Raw genomic sequence first — 16,350 nt, forward strand, 5'->3', positions numbered from 1 at the left:
AGACTCAGCAGAACTTTCTAACAAGCTGAAGCCTTAGAACCTCTCTGCACAAATGAACATTAGACTGAAAGGAATGTTTAAGCTGTACGGTCTTAATTCATACAACATTCTGTTTGTTTTCCTTTCCTTTCTCCCATTAATAGGTTTCTTTTTATTTGCTACCTAGATTCATAGATGTGCTTTCCCTTCCTGAAAGAGGGATACAAATAAAGATTTGGCTCACTCCCATCCCTCTTAATGTCTTTACAAGGTTTGCCTTCCTCAGGCAGCAAATTGTGAATTACACTGAGTCAGAGTATTATCAACCCTGAAGCACACCACTAAAGAAAAAATCTATACTTGGCAACTTCATTGCTGTCACAATATGCAATGAATTATGTGAGATTATAGTCTCTGAAATGCTTCCTGACTAAATGGACCTAAACTTGTATTTTTGTTTTACAAAACTAGACTGACAAAAGAAAGCATAAAATGTGGATGATAAAAGTTTTTAAGGGACGTGTACTTCAATCTTTTGGAAGATAGCAACACATGTTTTTATTTTTGACATTTTTTATTGTTAAATCTCGTCAAGTTGTTTTATGGGGAAGTGATCTGTAAATAAAATAAACAAATAAATAAATACAGAATTTCCCACTAACATTTACCCAGAGAATTTCCAAACCAGCACTATGCTTTCTGCACCTACTAAATTTGGGAGGCTGCCAATGCTGGGGTGGAAACAGCAGATAGATACAGTGGCTGGTGCTACATGTTATGACTATGTGTACAGGCCATTTTCAACAGATTCCACATGCTGTTTGGAATGTGTACACCCATAACTCAAGATAAATTTCTGCTAATGCAATGTGGTTACTTAACCATTACAGATTGTTTATTTCTCATTCAGGGAGAAATTCTGAATTAATACTGTTTCAGAATGACAGCAAAGTGGAAAAGAAGATGAAGTTGAGAAGACATGGATATGGAAAGATTTAAAAAATTTGTCTCTGGAGGTTCCTAGAAATATGTACAAACTGGTATAGTGGAGTTCCATATGATTTGGTTTAACCTAACTAAGGTCTTTAACTGTGATGGTTAAGGTTTCAGAGGCCTGGTAGCAAATATGCTTTGCATTATGCGATCTCACTGCTTTGCATGTTTCAGGCATTTCTTATTTAACTTATTCAGCCTCAACAGGTTATAGTCTCGACCATGATGGTAAACCCATGCCTTGATTAAAAAACACATGCACACAGAAAAGTAAGTATCATGGGGAAACTAGGCTACAGCCCTTGTCCCAGAGGTGCTAGATTTCTATTTGCAGAATATTTTTTATGGAGGATCATTCAGTCTTGTGAGTTCCCAGATGTAGTCTGAAGTTGGTATAGTACAGGAAAAGAGAGTTACCACATCACCGAGAACTAGGTCTAGAGTCCTTGAAGATTCGTAGGATTGTACAATTTAACTATTATAGTTGTCTCTCCTGGACCTTCTACCATTGGATGATCCACTGTTGCAAGAGCAAGACTCCCCTCTTTCCAATTTCTCTACACCATGCATAATTTTGTATACCTTTATCATGGCCCCCTGCCCTTACCTACCTATTTTCTAAAGAAAAAGCCTTAAACACTATAGGGCACTGGTCTTTAGCTGATGGGAGAGGACCCACTTCTGGGTTACAGCCTGGTCTAAGGCGAGTCACAACAGCAGACCACCACAAAAATATATCACTTAAAAATTAAAGGAACAGGTCCCCAAATGCATGTTTGAGTTAAAGGTGGACCGTAATCTGAAAAAAAAGGAAGGCTGCAGTTATAGGGGACTTGCTCCACTGCCCTGATCAATCTGATTGCTCTTTTCTGCAGCCTGTTTGGAAATCTGGACTGTCATGCCCTGTCTTGATGATGGTCTGGGCTAAGAGTCCTCTTCGCATCCCACCCTGAGCCTTAAAGAGATGAGGCAAATCTCAGCTACAGCAAGAGCATAGGAGAAAAGTTGCCTGTGTCTAACTCCTTTTCTTCATCCTACTGCCCAATAGTCAGGGTAGGTGGGTAGGAGGGGGAGATGATATCAATTAAGATGGGGGGTGAAGAAGAGAGCAGCAGTAATATATTTATTAACATGGTGTCTAATTAAATCAGGGACACTTTTTAAAAATGCATGGAAATGATTAATCAAAAGCTGCAACCCTAATTTAAAGTCTTTTCAGATAAATTATTAACATGGTGGCATTCATGGAAGGAAAGCTTTTACAGATAAAAAAACCACACAGAAGTACATGTGTGAAGTACAGGGCCCTCCATTTCAGATTCATTAACAGCCAACAAAAAACCAGGAACAGGAGTAGAAAACATAATCTGAAAACCAAGAGAGAATATAAAGAATTTACTAAATGGCACACCATTAAAATATGAGAGGCCTGAGAGATTAAAACTATTCACCGTCAGATACCCCTTTATTAAATTAGAGAGAAAACAGGCACTTCCAAAAAAGAAAAAAGAAAAAAGGAACATGTCCCTTTTACAATGACAAAAAACTATAAAAACTATTGCTAAAGAATATTCCTCAGACAGACCATGGCAATCAATAGAGTGCTGGGGCAAAGATGTACTTGAAATCCTAGGTGTATGGAATGTCAAATTTCTAAGCAAACAGAAAAACATTTATTTGTTTCCATCCATTCTAGGCAGTGTTCAAAACTCCCATTGAGCTCTGGGCAGAGTAGTGCACCTAAGATTTCAGATTAAAACTGCGGAGTGAAAGGAAAGGAGGGCCTATTTCTGCCTCCCTACTTCCAGCTACTTTCTGAAGACTGGAGAAGAGACCCTCTTAAGAATATTAGGGCGGTGGGCAGAATGACTAGACCATGTGAAAAGTGAGCATAATATTTCATTTTCAGCTTTGTATTCTTGTTATTTAAAAAGTGCACATAGACATTCTGCTGTTGTGCCCATAACCTAAGTTTAAGTTGTCATTTAGCTCCTAGCTTTCGTATCTCAGTTTCTAACACTGATTATAGGTTCCTAAGGGTTGAAAACATCTGGCTTGAAAACCTTTATTGATGAAACTCAGGTGTTCAAATAGTTGTGACTACTCAGTAGCAAGGGAAAGGCAGTCTGGATATACTCAAAAGCACTCTTGCCTTCATTGTAGCATCCCATGTTGCAGAGATGAGACAGGTTCTAAAGGCAGGACTTCAGAATTAAGCTCTAGCAGTGTCAGTGAAACAAAGCATCTTAAACTCCACTAAAACCATCTAAATGCACCCTGAATTTACAGTGAATTTACTGCAATTCCCCCTCTCCTTTCTTATACACAAAAACATCAACAGCTTTATTGGACGGGGGCTGTGTGCGTGTGTGTGTGTTTGGGGGGGGAGTAGGCTGGTAATTTTATTTCTTGTGAACACATGCACAACTCAAACCCAAACCACACTAATTAAATATAATCTAGTATGTTAAATATAATCCAGTATGTAATTACCTAAACTGCTAACACAAACAGAAAAGACAAGGAACTCTGATTATAGCTTTACAGCATATTCAGAAGCTTTGTGAAAACAAAAATGCACAGTGCACCAGGTCTTGCATGATGTAGCCGGTCACAAAAAGTGACTGTATTACTTTGCTGATAATGGATGGAACAGATCCTACCAAAGATATCAATTCTTTCAACTGGAAGTTCAAATTGCAGGAACATTACAAGGTCAAAAAGCATACAGCGTAACAAATGACTGAAGAAAAACCGGACCCTTTTCTTTCAATTCTCCCCTTCTTCTAATCCTCACATGGCTTCTCTTTGATAATGTCTATCTAAAGGCTCACCTTGAGTTGCATTAATGTCTTTCGGCAAGCAATTTCAGGGCTGCACCTACTCATCCTGCTGATAAGGCTTGTCTGCCTACAAGGCACTGCTTCCACATTTATAAGGGGCAAAAGGTTGCCCCTGAGTTGAGTATTTCTTGGGTTTATGCCAAGAATGTGCATACTTAATTATTCATTTTATATCTAAATCACTCAGAAAATTCAAACACAGTAAATGTAACTAGATAAAGTGAATAAGACTGAAAAATTAAGTTCATCAATCAATTTGACTCTCTGAAGAATGCAAAATTCTTGGTGGGGAATTTACTGCGAAAGTATTATAAAAGTGCTCAGTGGACTACACTGGGGTAGTCACTTGAAACAGTCCCAAAAAGAGGAACTACATCCCCCACGAAACAGAATAAGATTTGTGTCACATGTGTATATGCTAATTATAGGGGTGATACTGTTTTGCTTGTTTATTTTTTGTTATGTATTCTGTGTTTGTTATGTACTGAAGTTCTCACCCTGGGCCAGCAGGGGGATACTGTAGATAGTTATGCAAATAAGGGATCGAAAGTGACATTCAGCTTGCGTCGTGTAGGCGAGTCGGTTTGGCCAATCGTGGTTCCAGACGGGCAGTGGCAGTTGGTGAGAGCGAAACAGCTTTCCTTGGCGGACTGGAGTGAAGACTTGGACTTGCGAGTCGGTGAAGGGGGGGGTGTCAGACGGAGCCGATCGGCAGACCTTAGCGATGTGGCCCCTTCTGGAACACTTCCGACAGATGGCATCTCTGAATCGACACTTGGCATGGGAATGGTGGCCTCCGCAGCCGGCACATTCCGATTGGCCCTTGGACTTCTTTTGGAACTTCCTGCACTCCCGCTTTGTCTGGTGCACGTCATCGTTTTCACTGGAGGATGCCTTATCACTGCTGGCCTCTTCATGATGCACTGGAACTGGCTTCCTAGCAAGACGCGGGCTGCTGGCCTTGTGGATCTCCTGGGGGGAGCGTTCGGCAGCTTCCGAAGCCACGGCCTCCTCAATGGCTTTCTGCAGCGTGAGGTCTGGCTTGGCAAGGAGACGCCGTTGCAGATGGATGTCCCGGACCCCGCAGATGATTCGATCCATCAGGGCATCGTCTAAGTCTCGGAACTCGCAGTGCATTGCAGCCTGTCGGAGGGCGGCGGTGTAGTTGTTAATTGACTCCCCCTCTGCCTGGTTCCGGTGGCAGAACGCATGGCGGGCAGCAATCTTGGACACGTAGTGGTTGTGGAGCTTCTCTTTAATCATGTCCCACGGTGCTGCCTGGACTGCTACAGGCGCAACCAATGCTTGGGCCGTCTCGAACACCTCAGGTCCACAGAGGCTGAGGAATAGGCCCCGCTTACATTCCTGTGATACTTCCATCAGCTCGTTGGCTTGGAGGTAGTAGTTGAACCGAGCGAGGTAGGAGTCCCATGATTCAGAGGCTGGCGCAAATGGCGGTAGAGGCACAAGTGAAGCCATGATTCAGATACCGATGTGGAGGCGATGGATGGAACACAGTGCTCTAGCCAGAACAGTGAGCTCTGAATTGGTTCTGTTCAGTGATTTCGCTCGGTGTTTCAGCTCAGTAATTCAGCTCCGCTCAGAGGGTGGCTGCATCTGGCTGTGCTCTGTTGTCCATCCATCCCATCCTCGTCACCAGTGTTAGGTTGTGGGTGAACATATCAGATGACACAGCGATTCTTCAAACAGCTCTTATTTATTCACAGGCCAGGACAGAACTGAAGGGTTCAGTCAGCCTGCTTATATAGAACTCCAGTACAATGTAACTGTAACAATTTTCTAAAACTATCCAATCACTAAACGTCACTTTCGATCCCTTATTTGCATAACTATCTACAGTATCCCCCTGCTGGCCCAGGGTGAGAACTTCAGTACATAACAGTGTTCTCATTTTGTATTTTTATGTTGTGAACGGTCCTGTGATCTTTGGAGAAAGGGTGGCTTACTAATAATACTACTAGAAATAATAGTAACGTGAGACCTGCCACATTTTTTTTTGCTGTGTAGTTCTCAGTGCCTAACAGTAAATGTTCCTTTTAAGGGTTCCAAACTTAACTCTCCTCACTATACTCCATTCCATCACCCCTGTTTTCTATTTTTGTTTTCCAACTGATACTAAACAGCCAGTGACTACTGAGCATGCTCAGTCCTCATGGGCTTGTTTGTGGGTGGGTTTCCCCCACATATCTTTAAAATATATTATTTAATACATTTGGGGTTCCCCAAATCAAACTGACACCTCCCGCTTGTTTCACAGTAGCTCTGTTTTGGCCCATTTCAGTTGGTACTCAGCACCCTAGTTCACTATTAAAGGGAGTGATTAAATTCTTTGGAGTCTGATTTTTTTAATAAAAAAAAAAAACTCCAAGTGGGAGGTAGTGCCATTTTAAAATAAACATTTCCACATCTCACATCAGAGACTTCTTTTAAGATGGTGCCCACTTCATCATGTGCATGTTTCGCCTAAAAACAAAGGAATGATCCTGTTTTCTTAAGAAGCGTTGTTTTTATTCACATACAAATCCTCACGGATTTAATCTACTGTATTCTAATTAATGACTAGAAAGTATGTTTGCCATTTCATCACAGTCAACTGATCTGTAAAATACAGTAAATAAGAATGGCAAGGGCTCGTCTCTGCAGGTACACTGATTCTAAGAGCAACCTGAAAGACAGAAAACAGGCCTCACCCTTCACTGATCTGAAGGCAACAACCTTTATTGTGAACTGGTCTACAATGCAAAACTTTCAGGGAAAGCATATCAACACTTTATGCAAAATATGAAATCCATTGTCTTCACTTCCTATTGGCATGTTATATTTATCTCGTGGCTTTAGAATTCAATAAATATTTCAGTCACCAAGAAATAAACTCTAGATGACACCTTGTTCCACAGTCTGCAACTGAAACATGTTGCTAAGGAAATGAGAAGTGGAGAAAGTTTTACTTGGTATTTTGTTAGGATGTGGTGATTTAAAACAAAACAAAACTATTTTCATGCAGTGTAAGAACTTAATTTGTATTCTGTGTCTGGTTCTGGGTTAGGAATCTAAATAAAACAGGAATCTAAATAAAAAAGGTTCACTATTTTGCGAAGACACCAATATCTAAAGTTAGTCCGCATATGCTTGAGTTCGGCCAAACAGAAGAAAATGTGAAGGGAAAACAAAAACTCAAGAGTCATTTACAATTTATATGTTTCACTTTGAAGTCTGTTGCTAGAATCACATAAGAACATGCTGAAGCCAAAGCAAACTAATATATCATCAGTATATTCTACTGGCATAGCTGGTTCTGTCAGGGGATTTCTCTATGAGCAGAAGGCTGTTCTCCCTCCATTTCCTATCGAAAAGTATGACTGTGAATGCTTCTTGCAGTCTAAGAATGACTAATTTGCATTATGCTTGGAAACTTCCAGTGCAGTGCAGTCTTAAGCATACAGTATTTAAGCAGAAGTCAGTCCCACACAGTTCTATGGGATTTTCTCACTTGTAAGTTTAGTAAGGATTTCCCTGCTATGAAAAACAAAGCAACAATTAGATAAAACAATGCCGAATGACATAAACATTCAAGTCTTGGAGAAATAGTGAAAGAAGTACCAGTAAAGAAAAGAAAATTTATGTAGATGTCACACTCCAGATACCACTTTTCTTTAGAAGGTAGCAAGTTCCAAAACAAAGCATGTAAAGAAACCAATATCCATGATGCATGACTACAGCTGGTATTTAGCTGATAACGCCTGAAGGAAAATATGCCATATATCACTTTAGACATGGAACAACACCAGAGATAGTAAACACAGAAGCATAGTTACTGTCAATAAAAAAAAACTACTGATACTAGTCCAAAACAACAGGGAGTCATTTACAGAGAGTGAAATTCCCACAGTATAAATGATGCAATTTTGATTATAGACACTGACGGCAGGAAAGTAGGCATGAAGCTGAAATGCACTTTTCAAAAGTAAAAGTACAGCTGATGGCAGATTATTATTTTTAGTCCCTACAGATCAACAGTTAAGGTGGGAAAGTGTAAGCAGCAATAACCATTTGTAGCTGTTCTTGTGGCTCTTCTGAAAAGCACACAAGACATTCCACTGATTTCACCGGCACAATGCTGAACAGAAACCAGTATTTACAGCTAGACTAAATATTTGATGCCTTTCTGTAAACTGGGAACAAGGTCTGTTGCCCAAAGGAATTAATAAATAAAGGCATCCTCACTGTGACAAAGGAGAGAAGCCATAATAAAAAAATGCACCTGTGCCACGTGAATTCCTATACAAGTGTACAAGATATAAATCTGCCTTCATGTGCCTCTGTAACAACAGTGCTTGAATGGATGAGGGCCAATAAACTGAAGCTCAATCCAGATAAGGCAGAGATAGAGAATGGTTTGGCTACCAGGGTAAATAATGTTCAACCAATTATGGGTGGGGTTGCACTCCCTTTGAAGGTACAAGCTTGTAGATTCAGGTAGGCGGGTGTCTGCATCTATTACTGTCACTGGAGGTACAAGTGGCTGCTATGGCACAGAGCACTGTCTACCAGCTATCTGGAGTTTGATAACCTGGCTTCAGTCGTCTATGCTAAGGCTTTTCAGACACTGCAGCTGGTGCAGAATTCAGCGGCCTAATTCTAACAAGGCAGTCTAAATGTATAATACCAGTTCTGGCCCAGATGCGTTGACATCCGCTATTCGAAGTGCTGTTTTAGCTATAGAACCCTAAACAGTTCCAGACTCCAGTACTTTACAGATCATCTCTTCCAGTATGAAGCTGTCCAGAACCTTAGGTTGTCATTGGAGGCCCTCCTCCTGCTCCCAGAAAAGGACTGTGGTTACAAAAGTTTGGGAATGCTTTTTCCAGGGAGGTCCACCTGGTGCCAACATTACTGTATTTACAGTGACATGCCATGACTTTCCTTCACTCCGAGGCATTTGGTTGTTATTTTCTCTCTCCTTCTGCCTGATTATTTTTGTCAGTTCACTGTTTTAATAATTGGCATAGTGGTGCAGTTGGGGAAGGAGGGGTAGGAGTTAGTTTATGATCACTTCTAGGTTTTTTTACTAGTGCAATGTTTATATTTTACTAAATAAATAATTTTATGATAAGAACTGTAGCTTACAGACACTGTGTTGCCTTCTTATTCCTTGTATTCAGATCAGCCTGGACTGCTATCATGGCCCAGACACAATTATATGATTTCAATTGTAATGCTTGAATTGTCCTGCAGCAGCTGAATGCTTGCTCCACTGTTAATTGTTTTGTTAAGGTCTGATCATGTTCAAAGCATTTAGGGGAACGGGTTTGCTTAAAAACAACCAGCTATCCGTGCAGGGTTGTCATTTGAAGCCTGTTATTTATTCATCAATCCCTGCCTACAAGACAGCTTTTTTTAAAAAAAAAAATCTTTTAAACAGGTAAACAGAATGCTTACACTTAAGCAAACATGCTGTAGCAGCTCCCTATTAACTAGAGATCAATGCTGGAGAATAGCAGAATGAGAGAGATGGGGCGGTGCATCAACTCATGAGTAATGCATGATAACAGCCGCGAATAAACGAAGGATTAAGATATCAGATTCAGAGACAGATCACAGTCAGAAGAAAATGCTGCTGATTAATAAATGCATGTACATTACTTTACATCAGGGATGGAGAACCTGTGACAACGCAGATGTTATCAGGACATGTTGGCTGCAGGGCCACAGGTCCTGCTTTAGATTGTATTCCACCTCTTTTCCACCTCTACATTGCAGAGATGTTCACCCTACTTCTAATTATTTTTACTAAAATCCCCTGGAATGAAGAGGGTGTGCAAAGAAAAGGAATTTAGTGATCTCTGTGTAATATGCTAAAAAACCATTCTGACAGCTTATCAGAGGACAAAAGTGGGGGGGGGGGGTTGAGAATGAGGTTCCCCAAACAACCTCTTTTAGCATACAAAGGTTGGACAACATGGTCTCTTGCCACATGGAAGATGTTCTACTTGTCATATGAAACCAGCTTCTTGAGCAGAAAAGAAAGGTGGGGCTTGTTATGGCTCTAGGTGTAACTTCAAAAACTGGAAAACAGGAGGAGTGGCTGTCCTTTGGTCATCTAGTTAGCATTTTAGCATGCCTTTAAAGGCATTTCGGAGCAGCACACAAGAAAATCTCACCCCTCCAGAACAACACACACTTCCCAAAGTATTTACTTAAAAGCACAAGCCTTCAAGCCAAAACAAGCTACACCAACGTGATGGATTACATTTCTAGCAGGGCTACCTAGAGGATGTTTTGCGGGTGTCCCTTGCTCTGAACTGGTGACAGTGAGATACTTATCCATCCTTGTGGGGTGACCATAAGCCCCCAGTCCTTTCAGTGGTCTGTGGCTTGACTTAACAGTGCACTGCTGTTTACTCTTACTCAGACTAAGTTCCACTGTGTTCAATGGAGCTAACTCCCAGACACTTGTATATAGGATGTAGTATTGTTCATTTTTAAAAACTTGGGGCAGAAACCAACAGACTAAAGAGCAAACGTGAAATGCTTCACTAAATTCAGTTAAAAGCATAAAAGATCCCAAAACATCCAAGTGACTATCAACATCAAAAACCTTGACCTGAATGGAAAAGCTTTACAATGCTTCAGAAAGTCGCTCAGGGCAGTTTCAGGCTCTGACAAGTTGCTAGATGGAGAAAGTTCTAATGTGTTTTGGTAGACCATATGGTATTTGTAAAAAGAGCATCCTCCATTAACCCTAGAGAGCACTTTAGATATTATGGTCAGACTTTGATCATAGGAAAAAACCGGCACAAAACAAGATGTTCCAGAACAACCCCAAATATTTGTTCAGTCGATGAAACTATCCCCAAAGCACCAACGGAATTCAGCACAGCCTCTTTGCACCAATGTCACCAAAGCTTATGTCAAAGCAAGGTGCAGCAACTTACATGAGCAGGGAAGGGAGACTATTGTGAAGAAACATTTGACTTAAGATGGAAAATGATTTGCCTGTAAACTTTTGAGCACTGTTCCTATTTTTGTAAAAATGTTTGCATTTTAAATAAGAAAAGATCCATCTGTTTTATATTAAGTGCATAGGGTTTCAGTAGTATGGTAGTGAGCATGCCAAACAAGCAAACCATTTCCACAGAAAAGGATAGTATTCCTTGCCAAATGCATTTCTTAAACATTAGAATCATACTTCAAGGGTCGTGTAGTCCAACCGTCCGCCAATGAGCGAAATCCTCTGCTACAGTGGCCACTCAGTCTCTAACTTTGTACTGTAATAGGTATTTTCCTACCACCCAGGTGTGTTTTTCTCACATCACCTCCTACTACTCCAAATTCTATGTATTCAAGAGATAGTGAAAAAAACTGCATTTGAAAAGGCAGAAAACATCAAAAGTTCTCAGATAAGTGGGCATTTAATAGAAATAAATAAGTTCTAAATAAATTACACAACCTGGCTCCCAAGTAAGTAAAGCAGAGCGCAGCACCCAGAGAGGCATGGTGATGAAGTAAATTTGTAGATTAAGTCTAAGTTTAGTAATCTAACCATTTAATGTTTATACACTGCCAGAAGCATGCAGGTTTTGCAAAGAACACAGAGGGGACAAGAGTCTGGTTCCTGCCTAGGAGGTTTCAGGTCTACATTTTGGAAGCTCTCCAGCAAGTGGCACACCGTGTGGCACACTCTGTACACTTCAGCAATTGATATCCATATCTCACAGAAGCATCTCACATCTGAACTCTATAGTTCTTCTGGTCCCTCACCTTAGTTCAGTACGAGAGAAGTATCTATATATATTTCCATTTCACAACAAACAAGGTCTTATAAATCTTTCTCCGTTCACACAGTGGATTAGATTCTCATAGAGAGACATACTGCGGGCAGAAGGGCCATAAAGAAAAGCAACTGTCTTACCATCCTGGCTGTAAGTACAGCAGTGTAATTAAAGGCGTTAATGAGTACTAATCCCTACTGTATGATCTTTGGTATGTGCTCGCCTAATCCCTTTACCCAGAGTTTTGACTACAGTTCAGCTCCCTAATCATCTGAGCAGCCCTAACGCAGCTTTCACCAACATGGTGCCCTCCAGATGTTCTTAACTCCTTGCACTGGCTGAGGCTAATGGGTGCTGCAATCCAGAACATCTGGGAGGGTCACTTAGTTGGCGAAGGCTGTCCTAGTGCCTCTGAAACCACAGTCCAGAAGGAAGTGCCTTCGAGCATGCACAGAGTGCTTCCCCCGCACCAATAATTCAACCGACCCCCATGCATCTTAGATGAGGAGTGAACTTTTTTCAAGAACCCCTTAAATCCTGGCACTTCACTTCAGAAGGTGGAGGCCCTTTATTTTTAAGAAAATAATTCAAGTCCTTCAGGGAGTCCTGAAGGAACCACAGAGAGAGAGAGAGAGAGAGAGAGAGAGAGAGATCCCGAGCCCCTTCTGGGTGTAGACGCGTGAGCCTCACTCACCGGGACCTCTGGAGCTCGAAGGCGCTGGTGCCCGCAGGGCCTTGCTCGAGGCAGCAATAGTTCTGCGGGACGGCTCTGGCGAAGGAGACGGGCAGGATTCCCTGAGTGAAAGAGTTGAGGCGACCTCTTGCGCCGCCCGCCGAGGGGGTCCCGCAGGAGCCCAGGAAGGCGGCGGCGGCGACGGGCACCTGCACGGGAGCGAAGGCATCTTCGTCCTCATCCTCCTCCTCTTCCTGCTGCTGCTGCCCAGCCGCCCTCGAGGGGCTCGTGAGCCTGGCGCCGCCGCTGCAGGAGGCGCTGGGGTAAGCCTGCGGGGCGACGGGCTGGAAAGCGCCCAGGCTGTGGCGAGTCCTAGCGCTGCCGTTGCTGCAGGCTGCTGCTGCAGAAGCCACCCTCGCGGCCGCCAGTGCTGCAGCGCCGACGCCGCTCTGCTCGCCGCTGCCTCCTCCTCCGACGCCGCCCTCGTCGTCTTGCGGCACGGCGGGCCGCCCGTCCAGCGAGATGTTGGTGAGGAAAGAGAGCGCTGCCTGCCTGCGCCGGGGGTCCATGCGCGGCGGAGGCGGCGGCGGCTTCCTCAGGCAGGGCTCCAGCTGCTGGTGGAATGTGCCGCCGCCGCCGCCGTTGTTGGCACGAACTGGGCTGCTGCTGCCGCTGTTGGCGGCGGCAGGAGCAGCCGCCGCCGCCATTGTCTGTCGCGCCCGCCCGCCGCCGCCTCTCCCGCCCTCGGAGTGGGCAAGAGTAATAATCGCCGCGATAGGCACGAGCTCTCAGGCGGCGGGCGGAGGGTCAGCACCCGGCGGCAGGGCGGTGGAGTCGCAGCCGCGCAGCCGAGGGGAGTCGGGGCAGGCATGGCATGTTTCCCTCCTTCCTCTCGGCTGCCTGCATGGACAGCACGCCCGACTTTGTACAGCAGCCGCCGCCTCCTCCTCCTCTTCCTTCCCTCGCGTCCTTTTGCTCCAGCCTTTTTCTCTCCCCCCCCCCCCCGCCCTCCTTGGCCAAAGTTATTGGCTTTTATAGGTAACACTCGCCCCGCCAAGCGCTCGGCGCAACAACACAGCAATCACGTGTGGAAAACAGAAAGCTGGGAAGAAAAACAAAAGCTCCGGCCTGGAGGAGGAGGAGGAGGAGGATAAAAGGGGGAGGAGGAAGAAGAAAGGAGGAGGAGGAGGAGGCTGAGTCCAAGTCTAAGGAAGCGCCTTCAACCTTTCTTTTTCTCTCTCTCTCCTCCCCCCCCTCACCCGCTGCGTGTTTGGTAGGAGGAGAAGTAGGGAAGGTGGAGTCTGCCTGTGTTGTGCCACAGCACATGGCCTTGAGGAGGTTACATTAACAGGAATAAAAAGGGCGGGCACCTAGGAGTTAATGGAGTGTAGAAACGCGTGGATTCCTCACAGGCCTCAGGGGGCCCTTCGTGAACAAGAGTGTGCGTGGATATGCTGCGTGGCGCATTTCCCTCCCCGACATTGTTGAGGTCATGCTGCAGCTGCCCGTTTGACCACTAATTATGAAGATCCACCCCCAACCTGAAGGCTCTGGTCCTAATTAATAAACACCCTATCCAGAAGGTGCTGGGTGTTCTCTGTTTAGAAACGATTGCAGTGTTTCCCAAAGTGTGGTACGTGAAAGGGTTTCAAAGGGTACACAGCATTATTTATTTATTTATTTATTTTACTCTACTACATAATGTTTAGATAAAATAGTAGTATTATAACTACCCCCAAATTTTATGAGAGAATGAGAAAGGGTACTCTTGTAAGAGTAAAATCTCAAAAGGGGTACTAGATTATTTTTGGGAAACGGCTCTATTGAATTGCTAATCAAATGCTCGTCGCTATTGAAAAGTTGATCCAGCCCAATGTAAGGATTATCTGTATATAATTTAAGAGCTCAGGAGGGCTGCAAACCACTTCAATAAACCTTTTTTAAAATAGAAAAAGGAATACAGGGAAATAGATTTTTTTTCCTCATCTGAGCTGTCCCAGGTTTCTTCAGTTAGCTCAGACCATCATTTTTTTGGTATAATATTTTTACTAATTTTCACAAAATCATTTTGATGGGCTTCCTTACCCTGCCCTGCTGCTTTCTGTGTCCCCGGGAGTGAGGAGAAAATGACTAAAGATGCCACATTCCCTTAACTGCACAGTATTATCATTTTTATTTATATTTCTTACTCACCCTTCACCATAAGGTCACAGGACAAATTACAACAGTGTAAAAAACAACAAGAAGAAACACAGTTAACAATTTACAATCTAATGAATAGGTTGGTTATAACTATATATCTCAAGTGCCAAAGGCCAGGAAAAAGCCTTGTGTCTTTAGCAAATCACAAAAGCTATACAATGGAGGTGTCAGACGCATCTCTGTGTGGAGGGAATTCTGCAGTTTAGCAGGTGCTACAGAAAATGCTCTCAGGCTGCCAACCCTAGAACTTCTGATAGCAGTGAAACTACCCTAAGCAAGTTTAGAACTGCAGTTTAGACTGTTTAGACTTTTTTAGTAGTATGTGAAATCCACAACTTGCCAATCTACTATTAGAAAAAACAGACAATTGGCTGTGTGTCAGAATCTTTGCCAAATCCCTCTCTGTGATATCGGTTGTAGTTCAGTGGCAAGAGCATGTGCTTTACATGTAGAAATCTAGATGGACTATTGGTCTGACTCATTAAAAGGCAGCTTTTTGTGTTTGTTTTTCCATGTGTTCTTAGAGGAAGGAAATGATTTGTAGGCATAATCACACTCTCTTGTGGCCTCATTGACTCCTCAGTGCAAATCTGCAACATGTTGGCTGGTTGGCACATTCTGGGATGGTCACAGCTACCAACTGGTACTTTGGCAATTGGTTGATATTTGAAATACATCGGAAGTTGCCGCACACTCAACAGCATTTACCCACTTAGCAGTATTGAGTGAGGTAATGTCTATTTATTTCTTTATATAAGAAAATCGTACTCCTTACCATATCACCGAAACACAATCTTAATGCCACTTGTCTCATGGACAGACCATCCATGCTTCCATTTCTCACAGTATGAGGGAGGTTGTTGAGAACTCCAGGCAAGCTGTCATTTGTGTGGTAATGTATGCTGTATTTTGAACATTCTTTCTTGTCTCTCTGCAGCCTCCCACATCTTCCAGCAGACAGCTTTTAATGATACACTTTAATGGATTAGCTTTATTCTTTAAAGTGTAATACTTTGCTCTTATCACATACCCCAGGTATCTAGCATGAAGAATATGCCAAAGATGACTATTCTGTTGTGCTTGGCAAGGGCTTTTGATAATAGCATACATCTCTGAAGATCACCTGTGTAGCAAAAGTGATTAATATTCTGCTGTGACTTCTAATCTTTGTTTTGGTCTACAATAACTCTTTTTTTGCAGCTGGAACTCGCCGGAACTCAGTTCTGGCCCCTCTCAGGTGGGCGCCATTGCCATTCTAAGAGCTGTTTCTGGTGAATTCTGGCACCCTTTTTTCTACAAAAATAGCACTGGATCTACACTGTATGATGTAGAGTAGATCTGGTGCATTGGAAAAGAGGACAGGTGACAAAATGGGTGTTCTGCAGTAATTGATTTGCATTGCCTCACTCCCTTATCCCCTTACTTCCTTTCACTCAGCAATTTCCACATTCCAAAAGGAATTGTTAACAAGACTGTGTAACCCTCACCCACATGCTACCATTCCCCCAATTTCCAGCTCCATCTGACAACCAACACGTTTCTCTCACATGTTTCTGTTACCACAGAAATATAGAGCCTTAACTTTTTCTAGCTTCCAGTTTTTGGTATCTTTGTGATGCTGTGATACCTTCTGGATACAAAACTAAAACCTTTGTAATTGTATTTTCACACCCCTTGAGTGCTATTATATCCAAGTTCTGCTTCTTGTGGGCTTCTCATGGACCAGTTGGCCCCTGTGAGAAATGACTGCTGGACTAAATGGGTCTTTGGTGTTGTGCAGCAGGACGCTTCTAGTGTTATATCATCATGTCCTTTTTTTGAACTAGATATTCCATTTATTTAATATTCTACTTGTCATCACAATCTC

At 43.0% G+C, this 16,350-nt stretch overlaps 1 protein-coding gene across 2 annotated transcripts in view; it reads right to left on the reverse strand.

Annotated features, from left to right (window-relative positions):
- Positions 1 to 13,511, reverse strand: part of CABLES1 (Cdk5 and Abl enzyme substrate 1) — a 52,557-nt gene extending 39,046 nt beyond the window's left edge. For both annotated transcript variants that reach the window (XM_028737186.2, XM_028737185.2), the window contains exon 1: positions 12,303 to 13,511. In XM_028737186.2, coding sequence (XP_028593019.1) covers positions 12,303 to 12,988 — 686 coding nt within the window. In that variant the 5' untranslated portion in view covers positions 12,989 to 13,511. The remainder of the gene's footprint in view (positions 1 to 12,302) is intronic.
- Positions 13,512 to 16,350: the final 2,839 nt, after the last annotated feature.

This window comes from Podarcis muralis, chromosome 8 (assembly GCF_964188315.1).
Source record: "Podarcis muralis chromosome 8, rPodMur119.hap1.1, whole genome shotgun sequence".
Classification (NCBI taxonomy): domain Eukaryota; kingdom Metazoa; phylum Chordata; class Lepidosauria; order Squamata; family Lacertidae; genus Podarcis; species Podarcis muralis.